At 43.7% G+C, this 22,447-nt stretch overlaps 1 protein-coding gene across 1 annotated transcript in view; it reads left to right on the top strand.

The window, feature by feature from the left end:
* dlgap2a (discs, large (Drosophila) homolog-associated protein 2a) overlaps nucleotides 1-14,780 on the top strand; it is a 79,419-nt gene extending 64,639 nt beyond the window's left edge. Inside the window, exons 7-12 of the mRNA XM_065004269.1 lie at nucleotides 4,972-5,351; nucleotides 10,149-10,234; nucleotides 10,380-10,822; nucleotides 10,932-11,023; nucleotides 13,677-13,832; nucleotides 14,414-14,780. Coding sequence (XP_064860341.1) covers nucleotides 4,972-5,351; nucleotides 10,149-10,234; nucleotides 10,380-10,822; nucleotides 10,932-11,023; nucleotides 13,677-13,832; nucleotides 14,414-14,620 — 1,364 coding nt within the window. The 3' untranslated portion in view covers nucleotides 14,621-14,780. The remainder of the gene's footprint in view (nucleotides 1-4,971; nucleotides 5,352-10,148; nucleotides 10,235-10,379; nucleotides 10,823-10,931; nucleotides 11,024-13,676; nucleotides 13,833-14,413) is intronic.
* The last annotated feature ends 7,667 nt before the right edge of the window (nucleotides 14,781-22,447 follow it).

Below are 22,447 nucleotides of genomic sequence, written 5' to 3'. Positions count from 1 at the left end.
GTTAACAAACTGATATGTGACATCTATTAATGCCAAAATAACATGCAAAACAGACAAGACCCACATTTTTGCTGAAAATATGGGGCTCCAAACAGGTGGGGTTCTGCCCTTTTAAAAAAATCTAAAGGGGGATCACGTGACCCTTGAACGAGATGGCCGCATGAACTAAGAGCTCCGCACAAGTCATTTCCAATTCTTAATTTTACCTCCACTTCAAGTTAAAACTCCTTTAGCTTTAGTCAAAAGGTCATGGCGGCTACAAAAGGTGACATTACAGGTGACATTTGTACCCGGATTCGAGCATAAGCCATTTTTTGAAAAATCTAGCGTCATTAGCCAGGCGCAAGAGGACACCCCGCCCCCCAGGCCCAACAAATGCCAACCTTGCACTCTGCCGAAGATATCCTTTCTGAACTGAGATCCCAACGTACAGAACTCAACATCAAATTAGATGGCATTAACTCTCAGCTCAGTGCGATAGGGGGCAAGGTGTCAACCCTGGAAAATGCTTTGCCCTGACATCAACAACAAGATAACCATCAAGGCGGGCACCTGGATGAGGCAGAGAGGGGAATCCTATCCATGGAAAACTCACTGACAAACGCCATGGAAACAATAGCATATGCTAAAAAGAAAATAGAGCATCTGGAAGAGAAAACAGAGGACCTGGAAAACAGGTGGCGAAGGAATAATTGTGTTCTATTAAATCTGGGAGAAAAAGTAGAGGGAAACATGCCACTGATCCGCATCCTGCAAGACAAACTTCCCGAGTGGCTCCACCTGTCCACCGACAGGCCCATAGAACTCAAGAGAGCTCACCAAGCACTGAGGCCCCCACCAGCAGCCAGACAACCACCGTGCCCAATCACCATACGTTTCCTGAGATTCACCGACAAGGAACGAGTCCTACAGGCGGCGAAAATCAACACCATTACAGTGGGAAACACCAAACTCACTTTACACCGGGACCTGTCAGCTGGAATACGCCGAAAGCACAGAGAGTTTGATGAGGTGAAGAAGTACTCCGTTGACCGAGGCATCTTTAGGGGATTGAAATACCAATAAAAAAGTCTACGGCAGTCTAAGGCACTGCTTCTCAGTGCTAGAGGCATCATTACAGACCCTGGTTCAAATTCCAGGCTGCATCATAACTGGCCGGGATTGGGAGTCCCATAGGACAATTGGCCCAGCATCGTCTGGGTTAGGGTTTGGCCGGGGTAGGCCATCATTGTAAATGAGAATTTGTTCTTAACTGACTTGCCTAGTTAAATAAAGGTTCCATTTTTAAAAAACTGATGGGGAAAAAAAAGATTGTCCCACTAAGCGTAAAACAGATGGGATGGCATATTGCTGCAGAATGTTGTGGTAGTCATGCTGGTTAAGTGTGCCTTAAATTCTAAATAAATCACCAACAGTGTCACCAGCAAAGCACCCCCACACCATCACACCTCCTCCTCCATGCTTCACGGTGGGAACCACACATGCGAAGATCATCTGTTCACATACTCTGCATCTCACAAAGACACGGCGGTTGGAACCAAAAGTCTCACATTTGGACTCATCAGACCAAAGCACACATTTCCACCGGTCTAATGTCCATTGCTCATGTTTGTTGGCCCAAGCAAGTCTCTTCTTCTTATTGGTGTCTTTTAGTAGTGGTTTCTTTGCAGCATTTCAACAATGAAGGCCTGATTCATGTCTCCTCTTCATGTCTGAACAGTTGAATTTGAAATGTGTCTGTTACTTGAACTCTGTGAAGCATTTATTTGGGCTGCAATTTCTGAGGCTGGTAACTCTAATGAACTTATCCTCTGCAGCAGAGGTAACTCTGAGTTTTCCTTTCCTGTGTCGGTCCTCATGAGAGCCAGTTGCATCATGGTGCTTGATGGTTTTTGCGACTGCACTTGAAGAAACTTTCAAAGTTCTTGAAATGTTTCTGGATTGACTGACCTTCATGTCTTCAAGTTTCACTTTGCTTATTTGAGCTGTTCTTGCCATAATATTGACTTGGTATTTTACCAAATAGGGCCATCTTCTGTATACCACCCCTACCTTGTCACAACACAACTGATTGGCTCAAACACATTACAAAGTAAAGAAATTCCACAAATGAACTTTTAACAAAGCACACCTATTAATTGAAATGCATTCCAGGTGACTACCTCATGAAGCTGGTTGAAAGAATACAAAGAGTGTGCAAAGCTGTCATCAAGGCAAAGGGTGGCTACGTTGAAGAATCTAAAATCTAAAATCTATTTTGATTAGATGAACACTTTTTGGGGTTACTTCATGATTTCATATGTGTTATTTCATAGGTTTGATGTGCAATGTAGAAAATAGTAAAAATAAAGAAAAACCCTTGAATGAGTAGGTGTGTCTAAACTTTTGACTGGTGCTGTAAATCAAAACTAGACGTTGAACTGACGTCTGTGCCCAGTGGGATATCCTTAAAAGCCTGGTAAACGTAGCACTGTTTAGTATTTTTTATCATCTTGATGATATGGCCGGAGACACTTTGCTTTTTGAAAGTCCAATTTTTTGAATGACTGCTAACAAGCAAAAAGGTGTCCATGTTGTTGTCATGGAGATAAGGAGCAGGTTTTCTGTCTGGATAGTTATTGTGTGATTTAAAGGTTAAGTAAAACCACCTGTCTTGCCTGGTATGGTTGCTATGGTTTCTGTTGGCTGAGACGTGAGGGGACAGGCTAAATGCTGAGTAACACTGCCAAGATGGGGGGGGTCCATCTGCTGAATCTTCTCACTTTATTTCCTTCTTTCTTTCTCTCTCTCTCGTACCCTCTCTCTCTTTATTTATTTATATTTTTCTCCCTCCCTCTCTCTCACTCTCTCTTTCTTTCTCTTTTTTCTCCCTCACCCTCTCTTTCTCTCTTTGTATATGTACTGTATATATACTTTATCTCACCTTCACTCTCTCTCAATGTCTGTATCTTTCTGTCTCTTCTTTGTTATTCTTTCTCTCTCTACTGACTCATCTTGGTGACCTCTTTGAGAAGATAATTTCTGAATGGGGGACAAAGTGAGTCATTAGGCCTTAGAGCATTATGCTGAGCTCTACAGGGCGGATGTCAGCAGAGGGTATTTATAGAACCAGCCTGGGTGCTGCTGGGGAGTGCTTAAGGGTCATGGTGTTGGAGGGACAAATTCTGCATTGAATGCATATTCAAAACCAATTCATACTCCAATGTCATTGTTAGTCCATTTTAAAGTAGTCCGAAGAGGATACGTTTTCTTCAAATGAGAAACCCAGTGGAAATATTTTCTGGAGAATGGAATAGAGGTTGAAGAATTCACTGAAGGGACTGAACACAAATCAATTAGCCCCTGTCAGTACATACATTCATAAATTATTTAATTTGATGCCCAGAAGACATGCTTGAATTTTTCAGTGAGCATAGATTTTGTGTAAGAAATAATTGCAAACCGTTGAAAACTCCATTAGTCCCTACAATATACTAGTTTCTTAGAAATGCTGGCCTGCTGTATAATTCAGTGTAATGTATTCCTCCTTCCCTTTCTCTATGGTCAGTGGTATCTGGTCTCCTTGGGACGTCCCTACTATAAACACTAACCATAACCTTAACCCCTACCCTAACCATAAGTCTTACCTAACCCTAATCTTAACCCTTACCCTAACCATAAGTCTTACCTAACCATAACCTTAACCCTTACCCTAACCATAAGTCTTACCTAACCCTAATCTTAACCCTTACCCTAACCATAAGTCTTACCTAACCCTAACCTTAACCCTTACCCTAACCATAAGTCTTACCTAACCCTAATCTTAACCCTTACCCTAACCATAAGTCTTACCTAACCCTAACCTTAACCCTTACCCTAACCATAAGTCTTACCTAACCCTAATCTTAACCCTTACCCTAACCATTAGTCTTACCTAACCCTAACCTTAACCCTTACCCTAACCATAAGTCTTACCCAACCCTAATCGTAACCCTTACCCTAACCATAAATCTTACCTAACCCTAATCTTAACCCTTACCGTAACCATAAGTCTTACCTAACCCTAACCTTTAACCCTTACCCTAACCATAAGTCTTACCTAACCATAACCTTAACCCTTACCCTAACCATAAGTCTTACCTAACCATAACCTTAACCCCTACCCTAACCATAAGTCTTACCTAACCCTAATCTTAACCCCTACCCTAACCATAAGTCTTACCTAACCCTAATCTTAACCCTTACCCTAACCATAAGTCTTACCTAACCCTAACCTTAACCCCTACCCTAACCATAAGTCTTACCTAAACCTAACCTTAACCCCTACCCTAACCATAAGTCTTACCTAACCCTAATCTTAACCCCTACCCTAACCATAAGTCTTACCTAACCCTAACCTTAACCCCTACCCTAACCATAAGTCTTACCTAAACTTAACCTTAACCCCTACCCTAACCATAAGTCTTACCTAACCCTAATCTTAACCCTTACCCTAACCATAAGTCTTACCTAACCCTAACCTTAACCCTTACCGTAACCATTTAAAATGACAACTTCAAGGGGGTAGTGACGTCCTAAGGATACTGGATAGTACAAAACCTCTCTTTATAAGAGTTCTGATGAGCCAAGACCACTGTGGGCTTTGATCATTAGATGTTCTTCAAATGGATAAGCTGTTTGAGTTCATAGCCTGTTACAGTATTAGGCTGCTCCGTCAAAGTTATTTTTTAAAGGAGAGGACACATCAAACCCAGTTATTTATATAGTCACATTCTCATTTGCACTTGAAAGATATTTTGAATTTTTATAATCCCCTGCTCATCAAATACATGTAAGGAGAATGGCTGTCAACACTCCACAGTGAATACCTCTCAGTGGTGTCTCTGCTCTCTAATTGTCAACGGTATAGCCCTACAGTACCTCATCTACTTCAATTTCCACATCATATTACTTCCTTTTAACTTTGACCTTCTCTATTCCTCTATCTTTCAGAGATCACGTACACAAACAACTACAAGAAGATGACCCCTCCGCCGGTCCCGCCCCGCTCCACCGTAGGCTCTAAGCCCCTCATCTCAGTCACGGCTCAGAGCAGCACAGAATCCACCCAGGATGCGTACCATGAGGGTAGACCTCCTCGAGGGTGGGGGGACGGGCTGGGCCTGAGCCTGGGCAGGTCCCTGTATAACTCCACAGACAGTCTGGACAGTGCCAAGGCGGTGACTATAGCTATGGAGGCTGCAGGGGTGATGTCTGGGAAGAGACACCCGTCCACGGACAGTCATAGCTCAGTGATGACCTGTGATAAAGCCATCCTGGTGTCCAAGGCTGAGGAGTACCTCAAAACACCACGCTCTTCCATAGGGATACAGGTGAGTGGCACGCACGCAAGCACACACACACACACACACACACACACACACACACACACACACACACACACACACACACACACACACACACAAACACGGGTATACAAAAAATTGTGCACACACACACACCCACCCATTCATATAGTCGCACACTCATGTATCCCACTCTGGCACACCAGTCTCTCCTCTAGGTCTAAAAATAGAACCAATGAGTCATCCTACTGCAATCCATTAATTAGAATTCAACTCATGAATCGGGCTTTACTGAATGGGTCTCTCTCCCTTCCTCCCTCCCTCTCCCCTCTCCCCTCTCCCTCTCTCTCCTTTCTCTTTTCTCTCTCTTCACTCTCTTACCCTCTCTCTTTTCTCTTTCATTCTCTCTTCCCTCTGTGACCCTGGGAGTAAAGGGGCTTCTTCACACACTGCAGTCTGCAGACGTCTGGCCTGACAGTTCCCCTGAATAAGACAGACAGACAGACAGACAGACAGACAGACAGACAGACAGACAGACAGACAGACAGACAGACAGACAGACAGACAGACAGGCAGGCAGGCAGGCAGACAGGCAGACAGGCAGACAGGCAGGCAGGCAGGCCAGCAGTCACCAATTCAGACTGCATACAGCCTTTTATCAAAGGAGAATATTAAAGTTGTTCTGCTTGTGTATGGTGCAGTGAGCTCGTTCCTTCCCTATCTCACTATTTCCCTGTTCAAAGGCTGGGATTATCATGGATTCAGAGCTATCTACATGTATCTAATTAATGGAAGCTTCTCTAATGTCAAACATTTAAAGCGTGGTGTACCCCAGGGCAGCTCTCTAGGCCCTCAACTCTTTTCTATTTTTACCAATGACCTGCCACTGGCATTAAACAAAGCATGAGTGTCCATGTATGCTGATGATTCATCCATATACGCATCAGCAACCACAGCTTATGAAGTCACTGAAACCCTTAGCAGAGAGTTGCAGTCCGTTTTCAAATGGGTGGTCAGTAATAAACTGGTCCTGAACATCTCTAAAACTAAGAGCATTGTATTTGGTACAAATCAGTCCCTAAGTTCTAGACCTCAGCTGAATCTGGCAAGGAATGGTGTGGCTGTTGAACACATTGAGGAGACTAAATTACTTGGTGTTACCTTAGATTGTAAACTGTTATGGTCGAAACATATTGATTCAATGGTCGTAAAGATCGGGAGAAGTCTGTCCATAATAAAGATTTTTTGACACCACACTCCACAAAGCCTGCAGATCCTGCAGGCTCTAGTTTGATCTTATCTTGATTATTGTCCAGTCGTGTGGTCGAGTGCTGCAAGGAAAGACCTAGTTAAGCTGCAGCTGTCCTAGAACAGAGTGGCACTTCTTGCTCTTCATTGTAATCAGAGGGCTGATATAAATACCATGCATGTCAGTCTCTCTTGGCTAAGAGTTGAGGAGTTCCTGACTGCATCACTTCTTTCTAGAAGAAACATTAATGTGTTGAAAATTCCAAATTGTTTGCATATTCAACTTACACACAGCACTGCAACACACAATTACCCCACCAGACATGCCACCAGGGGTCTTTTCACACTCCCTAGGGACAGAACAAATTCAAGGAAACATACCGTATTATACAGAGCCATGAGTGCATGGAACTCCCTTCCCTCTCTTATAGAGCAAGTGAACAGCAAACCTGGTTTCAAAAAACAAATAAAGCAACACCTCACGGCACAAGGCCTCTCCCCTATCTGACCTGCTTGTTGTGTGTACTATATGTACTGACATGTACGTGGAACTGATAGATGAACACACATGCACACTACATGTTAACACTTTCAATGTATGTAAATTGTTAAGCATTTTGTCTGTAACGTCTTTTTCAGTAAGTGTCAGACTCTAGTAAGACTAGCTGTTGCCAATGGTATCGTCTAATAGCGTTGTCCTAATAAATCAAATCAAATCAAATTACTCTCAATGGTCACCCTCTTCTATCCTCCTGTCTCTCATCTCTCTCTATTCCCTCTCTTCTTTTCTCATTCTCCTCTCTCTCAACTATCTATCTCCACTTGTCTCTTTGCCCATTCTTTCTTTCTCTCTCTCTCTCTCTCTCTCTCTCTCTCTCTCTCTCTCTCTTTCTCTCTCTCTCTCTCTCTCTCTCTCTCCCCTTCTCTCTTTCTCTCTCTGTTTCTCTCTATCTATCTCCTCCCTCTCTCTCCCCCCAGGCAGGGTTTGTTTGTGGAGACAGGTGAGTCTCAGTCCCTCAGAAATGATCAGGCAGCCCATCCTGGGTGATGAATGAAGATTTTAAATAGCTGAGCTGAATGCCGTGCCGCTCAGCGTAGTGCCTTGCTGTGTTGCATGCCATGCCACCCAATCACACTACCCGCCATCTCCCCAAATCTGCTCACTAACGGACCCCTGATTCACCACACTCCTAAACCGATTGCAGATACAGAATAATATATATAATTGCTGGGAGAACAGGCAGAAGGAGAGAGAAGGAAAAGAGGGTCTGGGGGAGTGACAGAGAGAAAGAGAGAGGAGGAAGAGAGGGTATGGTGGGATGACAGAGAGAAAGAGAGAGAAGGAAGAGGGTATGGTTGGTTACAGAGAGGAAGAGAGAGAAGGAAGATAGGGTATGATGGGGTGACAGAGAGGAAGAGAGGGTATGGTGGGTGACAGAGAGAAAGAGAAAGACGGAAGAGAGAGACAGGGGGTAATGGAGAAGGAGAGGCAGGAAGGCCTGAATTACATTGGTTTTCAAATTGGATCCAATGATGTGTGTAAAATACAGAAGCACTTTAGATTAGTAATGGCTGGCAGTGTGAATGTCTACATTTATTGAAACATACCAGACATGCCGCATGCAACACCAAAAGGCAGCAAAAACTCCAACAAAGTTTCCCTTTAAACTGTGCAGCTAGTATTCGGCTAGTGTGGTAAGATCAGTTTAAATTCACCTACATCGTCACAGACTTCCTGAGCACAGTTCAGTAAAATTCACCTCTGGTACTGAAGCCTACAACCCTATTGATTGGCCCATAGTTTGACCTTTCACCCCTCACCTCAGAAAGGACCACAATCTTAATCCTTAGCCTTTGACCGTTTGGGCGCAGTGTTTGAGTTTTGACGCCTTACGTTCTGGGGGCATTTATAGTGTGCGGCGTCCATATTAGGACAGTGTAAGAATGGATAATGTAGCAGGATCTTACTCTCACTACCTACCTACTGTAACTTACTACCTGCCTTAATCTCCATTATGCTGATGCCTACAGTTTCCAAGGTTTCCACATCTATTCTGTGTGCGTAGCGTGGTGTGTGTTTTCATCAAACCAGGTGTTGCTTATTTTTTCTGTCTCTACCAGCACACTTTGAACATTTCCCAGGATCCCCTAAATCTCTCCCCTCCTCATCCATTATAAAGCAGCAGCCCATTCTGTCTCTCTGAGGTGGACTTCGCTTTGTGCCTTTAGCAGAAAGTAATGGAGGTCACCTGGACCAGTAGCGACTCACCACTGATTACCTTTCTGGGAAAGAAAAGGAGGATTCAGAGTTGCTCGCTGCCTGAATAGCAAAGTGTCCCTCCAAAAATGTCACTGTTTGTACCAGGCTACTCTGCAATGTAGCAGGCTTGACATTTTTCTAGATTCTCTGTTCATTGCAAACCACTTAAAGCTAAAGAGTTATTCATGTGAGTTTGGAGCTTTTAAGGCTCTCAGACAGACAGACAGGCAGACAGATGTTCTATCAGGACTGCCTGCTTCAGCTGGATTCCACTGTGTAGTCTCTCAGAGCGGAGGAGGATTCCACTGTGTAGTCTCTCAGAGCGGAGGAGGATTCCACTGTGTAGTCTCTCAGAGCGGAGGAGGATTCCACTGTGTAGTCTCTCAGAGCGGAGGAGGATTCCACTGTGTAGTCTCTCAGAGCGGAGGAGGATTCCACTGTGTAGTCTCTCAGAGCGGAGGAGGATTCCACTGTGTAGTCTCTCAGAGCGGAGGAGGATTCCACTGTGTAGTCTCTCAGAGCGGAGGAGGATTCCACTGTGTAGTCTCTCAGAGCGGAGGAGGATTCCACTGTGTAGTCTCTCAGAGCGGAGGAGGATTCAAATGTGGGTGAATAGATGTTCAAATTACCCTGTTAATAATCAAGTTTCAAATTAGAGGTCTGCTGGTCTCACACTTGTATTACTCAACAGAGAGACAACATGTCAGTGGGCGTCACAAGGACTAAATCAAGCTACCACACACACCACACACTTCTACCTCCCAGATATTACTAGTCCCTGCAGACTGTAGGCTATATGCAACTGCACGGTAAAAGTTTTGTTGGCAGTACATGTAATGAAGCGACAATATTTTTTTTCTGACTGGCCATTCAATCAGGATCAGCAACTCTCAGGACCAAGAGGGATCAGTCTCTACCATCCCTGGCCAGCACCATCCACCCAGTACCACGCTTCAATGAACACTAACAAACACCTGTCTGTCAGTCTGTTACACACCACCCCAGGCATACTACACATGATCACATCTCTCCACACCCTAATTAGGTTTTGTAATGTCTTTTAGTTTTTTTAATACCGTCCCTGTGTATCTCCAAAACGGCTGCTTGTTGTTGGTATAAATCAATGTGTTGAGTGCTGAGGGTGTTGAAGAACTAGTTGTGTTTGGTTGAGAACTCTGCCTCTGTAAATCACACTGTAGTTATGTTCTGACAGGCCGCTTACAGTTGAGGAGGCACAGCGCGGGACCAATAACCCCACAGACGTCTGGGAGTGGTCATAATGATAACACTGTTGCTGTTATATTGTGTTGCATTAGGTGGAAGCAGCCACCGACTCGGAGTCAGAAACCAAAGGATCGAGGGAATACCATTCTGTGGGGATCCAAGTAGAAGATGACAAAAGGTAAAATGTTGTTTTTCATACATTCCTTTTCTGTAACAATGGCTTTACTACAGGCCTGGCCCAGTGTGTCTTTATCAACGTCACCAGTGTGTTAGTTTACAATATCCCTTGCCTGAATGTTTGCTTTCCCTAATCTGTGTCTCAGAGGGCAGGGCAGGTTGAAGCGCTCCAACAGTGTAACAGCCTCCGTTCAGGCTGACATGGAGATGGAGGGGTTTCCCACCATGGAGGACAAGGGCCTACAGTTTGGAGGGGGCTTCCTAGGGGGGCACTCTGAGCCCAGCACGCCCACCCAGTACGGAGTTCGCACCGTCCGCACCCAGGGCCTCTTCAGCTACCGGGAGGACTACCGGACACCCACGGAGCCCCCCAGCCCCCAGCAGACCTCCAGCGAGACCACCTGGCAGCTAGAGCCCCCCTCTCCCAGGGAGCCCGCAGCATCGTCTGGAGAGTCGGGCCGCGTGTCCCCCTCCTTGCGGAGGGATGGAAGCTGGTTCATGCAGCTGCTCCACGCAGAGACCAAGAGGATGGAGGGATGGTGTAAAGAGATGGAGGCAGAGGCAGAGGAGAACGACCTCTCTGAGGACAGTGAGTGGGATAGGAGTCAGAATGTACAATTAATTAGGAAACATTTTCTTCCATAGAGACTCGTAAGACTTTTAGGTAACAGATGATGAGTTGATTTTCTGTCTTTCAGTCCTAGGTAAAATCAGGAGTGCGGTGGGCAGTGCTCAGCTCCTTATGTCTCAGAAATTCCAGCAGTTATACTGGCTTTGTCAGCAGAACCTGGTGAGTAAAGTCATTGAAACATTGTGCGTACATACAGTTTGTGAGTGTGTGTTAAAAAAAATACACTACCGGTCAAAGGTTTTAGAACACCTACTCATTCAAGGGTTTTCTTAATTTGTACTATTTTCTACATTGTAGAATAATAGGAAAATACATCAAAACTATGAAATAACACCAATGGAAGGAATCATGTAGTAACCAAAAAAGTGTTACATCAAAATGTATTTCATATTTGAGATCCTTCAAATAGCCACCCTTTGCCTTGATGACGGCTTTGCACACTCTTGGCATTCTCTCAACCAGCTTCACCTGGAATACTTTTGCAACAGTCTTGAAGGAGTTCCCACATATGCTGAGCACTTGTTGGCTGCTTTTGCTTCACTTTGCGGTCCAACTCCTCCCAAACCATCTCAATTTGGTTGAGGTCGAGGGATTGTGGAGGCCAGATCTTCTGATGCAGCACTCCATCACTCTCCTTCTTGGTAAAATAGCCCTTACACAGCCTAGAGTTGTGTTTTGGGTCAATATCCTTGTGAAAAACAAATGACAGTCCCAAGCCCAACAGGTCAGAAACTATTGAATTTGCCATTGAGTATGGAAAAATACAAAATAAGAAATCTAGTACTTCTGAGATGAAGCATCTTGAGGTGAACAATATGAGACTGTGAATTTCCGTGTCACCAATGACGCACTCCCAGCTCTAGACTAGAATACTGAGACGACCCTCCTTTAAATTAAGAACTATCTACGCAGTGCACTATCTCTTCATATTGGTTTACCTCTATTCTTACTCCTCTGTATTGATCTCAGCCAAATATTCAAGATTTGAGATTAAGCCGGTCTGGACAAATTGTACTGCTATTTTTTGCCATATGCAGCAGAAATGGCAGCATTCAGAATAGACTGAAAAGTGCACAGGGGATTATTTAGTTTGAACTAGTCTTTTATATAGAGTTTTTCTGCCTCTACTTCCCAGATAGACATTTTCCAAATAATACTGCATAGACTTTCAGAACATAGATTTGAGTCTATTTCAAGAAGTGGCATCCGGCAAATTTGAGGCTTAAGGAGATGTCTAATTGTGCTTTATTTGTAAAGCTTTTTCTCTCCTGGATAACTTAAGCCTAACTTGAACAAACTTCCAAAGACAGTTGTAGACTCATAAAAAGTGCATTACACTGGCTTGGAAGTAAAATTACATTCAAAAAGAGCCAAATAATTAGTAGGAAGCCTTTTGTCATAATTTTGATGTTACCAGATTGACTTTGAATGCAGTATAACATTAGCTAGCAAGCTAAGCGTGAGGGGAGGCCACTGGATTTTAGCTGGCTAATGTTACCATTGCTAGCTATTTTTTACTAACTTTGCTAGCTAATGACATTGTCATCTGTCTAAAGTAAATTTGATGACATGATAATGCTGGCAAAGTTGTTCTACTAAGTATTTGACTACTTTAGCAATGTCATCATATTTCCAGGGACTATAGTGTAATTTAGACGAAACAGTAGTTAGCCTCCATCCAGAATGACTGGGCTAATCACCTCTTTAGGGCACCACTATGACGCCGCCGATAGAGGATGGCTTATTAAGAACATTCAGAACAATGTCATGACGCAACCGAGTGACGGAGGTGCAATCTATCAATACGGCACCCGCATACTTTATGAATTACAGAACTACTAAAGCTTTGCCTGGTACTGTATGTATGTACATGTGTACTGTAGCTCTTGGCACCACTTAATAGTGACAGTAGCCTAAGCTATTGTGTTAATAACGTGCAATTAACCTTTACCATGTACGGCACGTAGTTCTGAACACTTATTAAGTACTGCTTACTATTTTTCCTTTCTGAGACCTTCCACTTTATTAACTTCATTGTAATTCAAAGAGTGACCTAAACCTTTACTTCAGAGCCTATATATTTAGATCTACATTCAGAATGCAGCAGTCTGCAACTCCCCCAGACAGTTGGCTTTGATATTGTTGTGCCCTCCAGCTATCCAGTATATGGAGCACATCAAGTCACTGAATTAATGGGGGGAGATGGTAAGCCAGAGTCCAATGGGATGCTATGGATCTTATTTCTCAACTCTTAACTTCATAACAGAGTTGGAGATTTAGGCTCTAGTCTCACTAGTATCTTCTGTGGTGTCAATAGTGTGTCTGAGACACTAGAGCTCCAGCTGATTGGGACTCTGGTCAATGTGATGTGATGAATAAGACTGACTGTCAGTGAATGAAATGTGAGCCCTCTTCATGATTTCCTATCCTCATGGGGGTTAGGAGAGATTGGCATGGATCACATTTCGTTGTGGCTCATTATAATGAAGTGTCCTCTAGGTCCAATAGTCTAACCATGAGATGACAATTGGAGTAAAAACTGAAATTATTGTCTTTTTGAAGTTTGACCTTCCTGCTACCATGACTTTGCTGAAACTGTTTTATTATTATTTTAAATATACCATAAATCCTTGCAGTTTTCTGCTGTTGGAGTTCTGATAAGGACATCTAGTGGAAGTTATCAGAAGTGCAATAAATAACTTACAGTCTAAAACTACACTGTTTTTAAAGTGAACATGGAATATGATCTCGGTCTCAGGCCTAAAGTATCTGTAATTCAGGCACTGATGTGGTCATCTATAACCCCTTGCAGGACCCCAGTGCCATGCCCCGCCCCACCTCTCAGGACCTGGCTGGATTCTGGGACCTCCTGCAGCTGTCCATCGATGACGTCACCACCAAGTTTGACAAGCTGCAGCAGATGAAGAACAACGACTGGAGGCCCGTAGAAAAGAGCCCTGAGAAGAAGGTGGGTAGCACTGAGGTATAGAGAATACAGTCTATTCTTATTCTGTTGTCTATAGTGGGTATTCTCAATGCCTGGTGAGACACAGACACAGAATTAGAGTCATTGTATTTCTATGGAAACAGATACAGCTACATATCACACAGTCAGAGCCTTATTAGAGAGAGATGTGAGATTACTTAGAGCCACATTGTAGTAGTGTGGAGTGGTGCTCTTCGTTATGTGAGGTCAAATGCTTAGTGAAGCACCACAGGGTGTCTTTGACATGGTGCTTAACTATGCTGATTTATACCACTGGGTGTCATTGACATGGTGCTTAACTATGCTGATTTATACCACTGGGTGTCATTGACATGGTGCTTAACTATGCTGATTTATACCACTGGGTGTCATTGACATGGTGCTTAACTATGCTGATTTATACCACTGGGTGTCATTGACATGGTGCTTAACAATGCTGATTTATTTCTAATCACTCAAATGGATGATATGTCAACTACTGCTTATACATGTTGAATTACAGAATCGTTTTTGATACAGTTCAGATTTTGGTCTAGTTTGTCTCTCTTTCTTCATGTATCCAGTTACCACCTGCCATACCAAAGAAGTCCATGATCGGGAAGAGAGGTGTGACGCGGGAGAAATCCCTGGATCTTCCAGACCGCCACCGTCAGGAGGCACGCAGGAGGCTGATGGCGGCCAAGCGTGCAGCTTCCTTCCGTCAGAACTCGGTGTCAGAGAGAGCAGACAGCATTGAGATCTACATCCCCGAGGCCCAGACTCGCCTTTGAGAGCATTGGGACAGGGGTCAGGGGTGAGGGGCGTCTCCCCCTTCAGACTTCCCCTCAACTAGACTCTCCTTTAACTAGCCTTTTTCTAGACTATCTACTGTACACTTTCCTCCTTTACCTGTCTCCTCATGACTGTCATCATCTTCTGAGTTCATCTCCACTCCAGTCCTCGCTAAGTACGATATCGCAGAACCCCTCATCCATTACCAAATATGTATTAGTAGATATACAGAGCCAGTCAACAGTTTGGACACACCTACTCATTCAAGGGTTTTCTTTATTTTTGCTATGTTATACCTTGTAGAATAATAATGAAGACATCAAAACGATGAAATAACACATATGGAATCATGTAGTAACCAAAAAAGTGTTAAACAAATCTAAATGTATTTTATATTTGAGATTCTTCAAATAGCCACCCTTTACCTTGATGACAGCTTTGCACACTCTTGGCATTCTCTCAACCAGCTTCACTTGGAATGCTTTTCCAACAGTCTTGAAGGAGTTCTCACATATGCTGAGCACTTGTTGGCTGATTTTCCTTCACTCTGCGATCCAATTCATCCCAAACAATCTCAATCTGGTTGAGGTCAGGTGATTGTGGAGGCCAGGTCATCTGATGCAGCACTCCATCACCCTCGTTGTTGGTCAAATAGCCCTTATACAGCTCAGAGTTGTGTTGGGTCATTGTCCTGTTGAAAAACAAATCGTAATCCCACTAACCGCAAACTAGATGGGATCAAATCAAATAACATTTTATTGGTCACATACACATAGTTAGCAGTTGTTAATGTGAGTGTAGTGAAATGCTTGTGCTTCTAGTTCTGACCGTGCAGTAATATCTAACAAGTAATCTAACAATTTCACAGTGCGACAATTACAGCCCGACAGGATGCTCTCGATTATGCGTCTGTTAAAGTTTGTGAGTGTTTTCGGTGACAAGCCAAATTTCAGAAGGCACTGTTGCGCCTTCTTCACCACGCTCTCTGTGTGGGTGGACCATTTCAGTTTGTCCACTCCCTCTGCTGTTTCCTGAAGTCCACAATCATCTCCTTTGTTTTGTTGATGTTGATGTCGAGTGTGAGGTTATTTTCCTGATACCACACTCCGAGGGCCCTCACCTCCTCCCTGTAGGTTGTCTCGTCGTTGTTGGTAATCAAGTTGAGTTGCGTTGGAGGCGTGCATAGCCACGCAGTCATGAGTGAACAGGGAGTACAGGGGAGGGTTGAGAACGCAGCCTTTTGGGGCCCCAGTGTTGAGTATCAAACATTGCTCATGTTTCTTGGTTTCAGAAAGTCCAAGACCCATTTGCACAGGGTGGGGTCGAGACCCAGGGTCTCGAGCTTAATGATGAGTTTGGAGGGTACTACGGTGCTAAATGCTGAGCTGTAATCAATGAACAACATTCTTACATAGGTATTTCTCTTGTCCAGATGGGTTAGGGCAGTGTGATGGCTATTGCGTTGTCTGTGAACCTATTGGGGCGGTAAGCAAATTCGAGTGGGTCTAGGGTGTCAGGTAGGGTGGAGGTGATATGATCCTTGACTAGTCTCTCAAAGCCCTTCATGATGACAGAAGTGAGTGCTACAGGGCGATAGTTGTTTAGCTCAGATATCTTAGCTTTCTTGGGAAGAGGAACAATGGTGGCCCTCTTGAAGCATGTGGGAACAGCAGACTGGGATAGGGATTGATTGAATATGTTCCTTAAACACACCAGCCAGCTGGTCTGAGCATGCTCTGAGGACGCGGCTAGGGATGCTGTCTGGGCCGGCTGCCTTGCGAGGGTTAACACGTTTAAATGTTTTACTCACGTTGGCTGCGGTGATGGAGAGCCCGCAGGTTTTGGTAGCGGGCCGTGTCAGTGGCACTGTATTGTCCTCAAAGCGAGCAAAGAAGATGTTTAGTTTGTCTGGGAGCAAGATATTGGTGTCCGCGACAGGGCTGGTTTTCTTTTTGTAATCTGTGATTGACTGTACACCCTGCCACATACGTCTTGTGTCTGAGCCGTTGAATTACGACTCTACTTTTTCTCTACACTGATGCTTAGCTTGTTTGATTGCCTTACGGAGGGAATAGCTACGCTGTTTGTATTCGCTCATGTTTCCGGATGCCTTGCCATGATTAAAAGCAGTGGTTCGCGCTTTCAGATTTGTGCGAATGCTGCCATCAATCCACGGTTTCTGGTTGGGAAGTGTTTTAATAGTCACCGTGGGTACAACATCACCAATGCACTTGCTAATAAACTCGCTCACCGAATTAGCGTATACGTCAATGTTGTTGTCTGAGGCTATCTGGAACATATCCCAGTCCGATTGGTCGTACCAGCGTTGAACAGACCTGAACACGGGCTTTTCCTGTTTTAGTTTCTGTCTATAGGCTGGGAGCAACAAAATGGAGTCGTGGTCAGATTTGCCAAAAGGAGGGCAAGGGAGGAGTAGCAATGATCCAGAATGCTGCCAGCCCGGGTCGCACATTCTATATGCTGATACAATTTAGGGAGCCTTTCAGATGAACTTTGTTAAAAATCCCCAGCTACAGTAAATACAGCCTCAGGATATGTGGTTTCCAGTTTACATAGAGTTCTTTCAGGGCTGTTGAGGTGTCTGCTTGGGGGGGTTAAACACGCCTGTGATTATAATCGAAGAGAATTATCTTGGTAGGTAATGCGGTCTGCATTTGAGTGTAAGGAATTCTAGGTCTGGTGAACAAAAGGACTTTAGTTCCTGTATGTTGCTAAGATCACACCACGACTCGTTAGTCATAAGGCATACACCACCGCCCTTCTTCTTACCAGAGCGATGTTTGTTTCTATTGACGCGATGTGTTAAGAAACTGTACCAACTCTGATAACGTATCCAGAGTGAGCGATGTTTCTGTGAATGTTGCAATCTCTGATGTCTCCTTGGAAGGCAACCCTTGCTCGAAATTCGTCTAACTTGTTGTCAAGAGACTGGACATTGGCGAGTAGTATACTCGTGAGCGATGTGCCCGTCTACGGAGCCTGACCAGAAGACCGCTCCGTCTGCCCCTTCTGCGGCGCCGTTGTTTGGGGTCGCCTACTGAGATCTGATCCATTGTCCTGTGTGGTGGTCCAAACAGAGGACTCGCTTCGGGAAAGTCTTATTCCTGGTCGTAATGTTGGTAAGTTAACGTTGCTCTTATTGTCACGCCCTGACATTAGAGATCCTTTTTAGGTCTCTATTTTAGTTGGGTCAGGGGGTGAATTGGGGTGGGCATTCTATGTTTTGTGTTCTATGTTTTCTATTTCTGTGTGTTTGGCTGGGTGTGGTTCTCAATCAGAGGCAGCTGTCTATCGTTGTCTCTGATTGAGAACCATTCTTAGGTAGCCTTTCCCCACCTGTGTTTTGTGGGTAATTGTTTTCTGTTTTTGTGTCTGTACCAGACAGAACTGTTTCGGTTTTGTTTGTTCTCATTTGTTGTTTTAGTTATTTCAGTGTTCAGTTCAAATTAAAGTATGAACACGTACACGCTGCACCTTGGTCCTCTCCTTCCAACAGCCGTTACACTTATATCCAATAGTTCTTCCCGGCTGTATGTAATAAGACTTAAGATTTCCTGGGGTAACAGTGTAAGAAATAACACGTTAAATACTGCACAGTTTCCTAAGAACGCAAAGCGAGACGACTATGTCTGTCGGCACCATGTTGCTAACTGATGGCGTATCGCTGCAGAATGCTGTGGTAGCCATGCTGGTTAAGTGTGCCTCGAATTCTAAATAAATCACAGACAGTGTCACCAGCAAAGCACCCCCACACCATCACACCTCCTCCATGCGGAGATCATCCATTCACCTACTCTGCGTCTCACAAAGACACGGCGGTTGGAACCAGAAATCGCACATTTGGACTCATCAGACCAAAGGACAGATTTCCACCGGTCTAATGTCCAGTGCTCATGTTTCTTGGCCCAAGTAAGTCTCTTCTTCTTATTGGTGTCCTTTAGTGGTGGTTTCTTTACAGCAATTTGACCATAAAGGCCTGATTAGGGCTATCTTCTGTATACTGTACCACCCCTACCTTGTCCCAACACAACTGATTGGCTCAAATGCATTAAGAAGGAAAGAAATTCCACAAATTAACTTTTAACAAGGCACCTCATGAAGCTGGTTGAGTGAATGCCAAGAGTGTGCAAAGCTGTCATCAAGGCAAAGGGTAGCTGCATTGAAGAATATACAATATATTTAGATTTAACACTTTTTTTGGTTACTACATGATTCCACGTGTTATTTCATAGTTTTGATGTCTTCACTGTTATTCTACAATGTAGAAATAGTAGAGTTAAGAAAAACTCTTGAATGAGTAGGTCTGTCCAAACTTTTGACTTGTACTGTATATGTACATAAGAATTTATTCTTCATTGATTTATCTTCTCCTTGGTTTTCCCATGAGTTGTTATTGTTTGTTAGTTTAATCGTGTTCCATGACGGAATACACAACTCCAAAAGCTCTCATTGAATCATCCTGGAACGGTAAGTCTGTGTTTTTCAAAGTGTGCAAAGTGCAGCTTTGAAACCTACCGGCAACTAGAGAGAATGCAAACCCAGTTACAAATGGAAGACTCCAACTCTTGGAAACCCCTGCAGCTATCCTACGTTTGTTTCCAATTGTGCTCATATAAGCGAACAATCACACAACATGATTGAAGTGAACCTACTTGAAAGTGCTAGTGCTTGAAATACCTCAACTGTGCATACCACACTGTAGCTTCTGACCAAGGGACAAGTCAACCCTTCTGAAACCTCTGTTTTGTGAAGTCACAGTAAGCTCTGGTTTGGTCAATGTTGTCAATGTTGGAAAATGCAGCTTTCTACCTATTCAGGTAGCAGTCAAAGGTTCAGGCGAGCCTCATGGTAGAAAATGTTAGTTAAAGATTTCTGAATCAAGCTCATTACCTTTCTCCATTCCAGACTATCCCCTGGAGTTCCCGATGCTGTTGACATTTCACACGTAACAACATTTACTTGAAGCAGACCACATGCAAAAAACATTTTTCACATAATATCATTGCAGTGGGGGAAGAAATGCTGTGGAATGTTTGCATAGTTCTTTTGATCAAATATATACGTAGAATAATGCACTTCTTATAATTCTCAGATTTTCAAAGGGAACTGTACAAAGTTCACAACAGTATTGTTGTATTAGAATTGCATTAGAGAGGAAATTAGTATTCTTAATCACATGGTTGATGTTTCATCTCGTCTCTCCATCCCTTCCTACATATCATGTCGCATCAAAAAAGTACTTCTGTGTGTGACATATTTTGTGACATATTTTCATTGATGAGAAAAAAGCTATCTATTGTTGATTATCTACCAGACACGCGCAGTGTGTGACTGTTTGGGACTGTATCACATTATTTATTACCTTGTAGTGGTTACTCCTAAAGGTAACTGTTACAAGGTCATAATGTAAAACAGTCCCAGAGTGAAGAGATACGAGGGAAGAACAATGCTTTTTGATCCCCGGCTGATAGCAAAGACATTACAAATTTGAAGTTGGAGAGACTTGAGTTGTTCTCTTGTGTCTGGATGGTACTGTAGGGAATATGAGTCATTGTTAAACTGGGGTTATTTTCCTCTCTCACAGCTCAGACATGCACTCAAGGGGCCTAATATGATTCTGTGATGTAGAAGTTGAGGGGACTGTAGGGTCCCTGGGTAATAATCAGATGGAGAATGGCAGTGACCAGGGTATGGATCAGTTCCCATAAGATGCTTGAGGAGGCCTGAAAAGCCCTAGAGCTAGAGTTGTTGGGGTGAGGGTTGACGTGTGTTGATTTGAGGGGCACTTTTGGAAATAATTTTTCTGATTCTATGCACTGTAGTGGTTATGAACCAAGTCAGTGGGGTTGCTTTTTATTTAGTCGATCCAGTACTGGTTAAACAATCAATGCAACACTTACAGTAGCACTCTCTTAGATAATTGATACAGCTCAAGTCTGAAATATCTATTTTTGTGACTGAGAAAATTATGATTGTTTAGTTTTGCTAATAGGCTGCCCACACCTGGCTTCTATTGTGAGTGAGTGAGTGAGTGAGTGAGTGAGTGAGTGAGTGAGTGAGTGAGTGAGTGAGTGAGTGAGTGAGTGAGTGAGTGAGTGAGTGAGTGAGTGAGTGAGTGAGAGAGAGAGAGAGAGAGAGAGTCGTTATATTGCAGTCAGTACCTTTCAGCAGACTGGAGTCCCTTTGTGTCCTGTTTGTGTTGGAGGAACGGTCTTGTTGTGGCACTTTGTTGACGGCTTCAAAAACATGGGGTGACTGGAGGGTCACCGCGTCTCCAAGTCCACTCGTCTATCGCTCCGTAGAGACATGACCCAACCCCCTTAGTGGTTCGACAGACACAGTGTGGGACGCACATGTGCACACACACACACTCATGTACACACACACACATACTGTTATCTCTGTTATCCTAAAAGATGAAGTTTTGGTAGCCTTGTCCTGGGGGTCAGTTCAATTATAGATGTTTGGAAACAACACAAATCAGATGGACATTATGACTTGTTATGCAGCATTTCACAGTTGGTTGCAGGATACAGAAAAGGGTTGGATTTTCTTTCAATATCATATAATTTCATCTTTACCTCATTTGAATCATTTATCTTTTTCTTCCTTGGCTTAATTTTGTATCATGACTAGTTAGTGTAGATTAAGCAAGTGTGAATGTAGAAACATTCCTTTCCATTGGAGTGAAGATCTGGCTTCTGTCTGCATAAATCTATCTGAGTGATGTGATGTCATATCGTTGGAGGGAGGGAACCAACCTAGCCAAAATTACAGTGCTGTAGCTGCAGTGCACCATTGTCTGTCGTGCAGGAAGCCAGGATCTGTGTTGGCAGGTTAGTGATGTTCCCCTGCTGTTCCTACAGTTGTACGCAGACAGTCGTGCAGCAGTGGCAGAGAAAGACTCACACGGACACATGCTGACCTAGGGGAGGCTGGGATCTCTGCTTTGAAGTCTAACCGATGTTGTTCCATCATGCTGCAAGGCTGTTCTGTAGTTATACAATCTGACAGTGGTGGTGGGCTTTTCTCACATACTGTAGTATGTGATGACAGAGAAAATGGGGCTTACGTAAAGGTCCTTGGAAAGATCAACCAGACAGCCTCAAAGGTCCTTGGAAGCAAAAGTGCTGATGATTGTACTCTACTGCCTCTACTGTTGAAGATGACAGGGTAAAGTACATGGTGATCACAGCACTGTATGGCTTATATAGATCTGGTTTGTCTCAATATCAGCCCTGGCATCCCTGGAGGATACACACTCTGACATGATCTCTGCTTCTTTTACAGTGTGTCAGTGAAATGACCGAGGTATGTGTGTACTTATATGCAAATTCATCAGGGTTTGTGTTTGTGCGTGCAAGAGTGTGCGTTTGCTTTTATGAGTGTGTGCCAAATATTGTAACTTCCCTTCTCCTTCTCTCTTGTTTGCCTTCATGGGACAGCTGTCCTCTACTTTGGTGGTTCCTCCTCTACTGTACCATTTCCAGTTGGATTCCATCCAGACAACCCTCAATACTCATAGAAGCATTATGAATGGTGACATGGCCTAAGATGTGACAAGTAGCCCGGGCAGAGAGCTAGCAACTCAGATTGAAAGCTCAGATTCAATCTAACCACAATGGCTTTAGCAGCATATTCATGCATAACTTTGTTTTTTTCCAATTCGTTTTATGTCTGTCTGATGAGTGTTTGAAAGGTCGAGGAAATAAAAAGTGGAAGACAAAAATGTACAAGGCGGATCGGAGGAGTTATAGTGGATGTTCAGTATTGAAAAGCATGCTGCATATATTTTACTACCATTC

The sequence above is a fragment of the Oncorhynchus nerka genome, linkage group LG18 (genome assembly GCF_034236695.1).
Source record: "Oncorhynchus nerka isolate Pitt River linkage group LG18, Oner_Uvic_2.0, whole genome shotgun sequence".
NCBI lineage: Eukaryota > Metazoa > Chordata > Actinopteri > Salmoniformes > Salmonidae > Oncorhynchus > Oncorhynchus nerka.
Note: the sequence above shows the minus strand (reverse complement) of the source record. Positions and strands in the feature narration are given on the sequence as shown.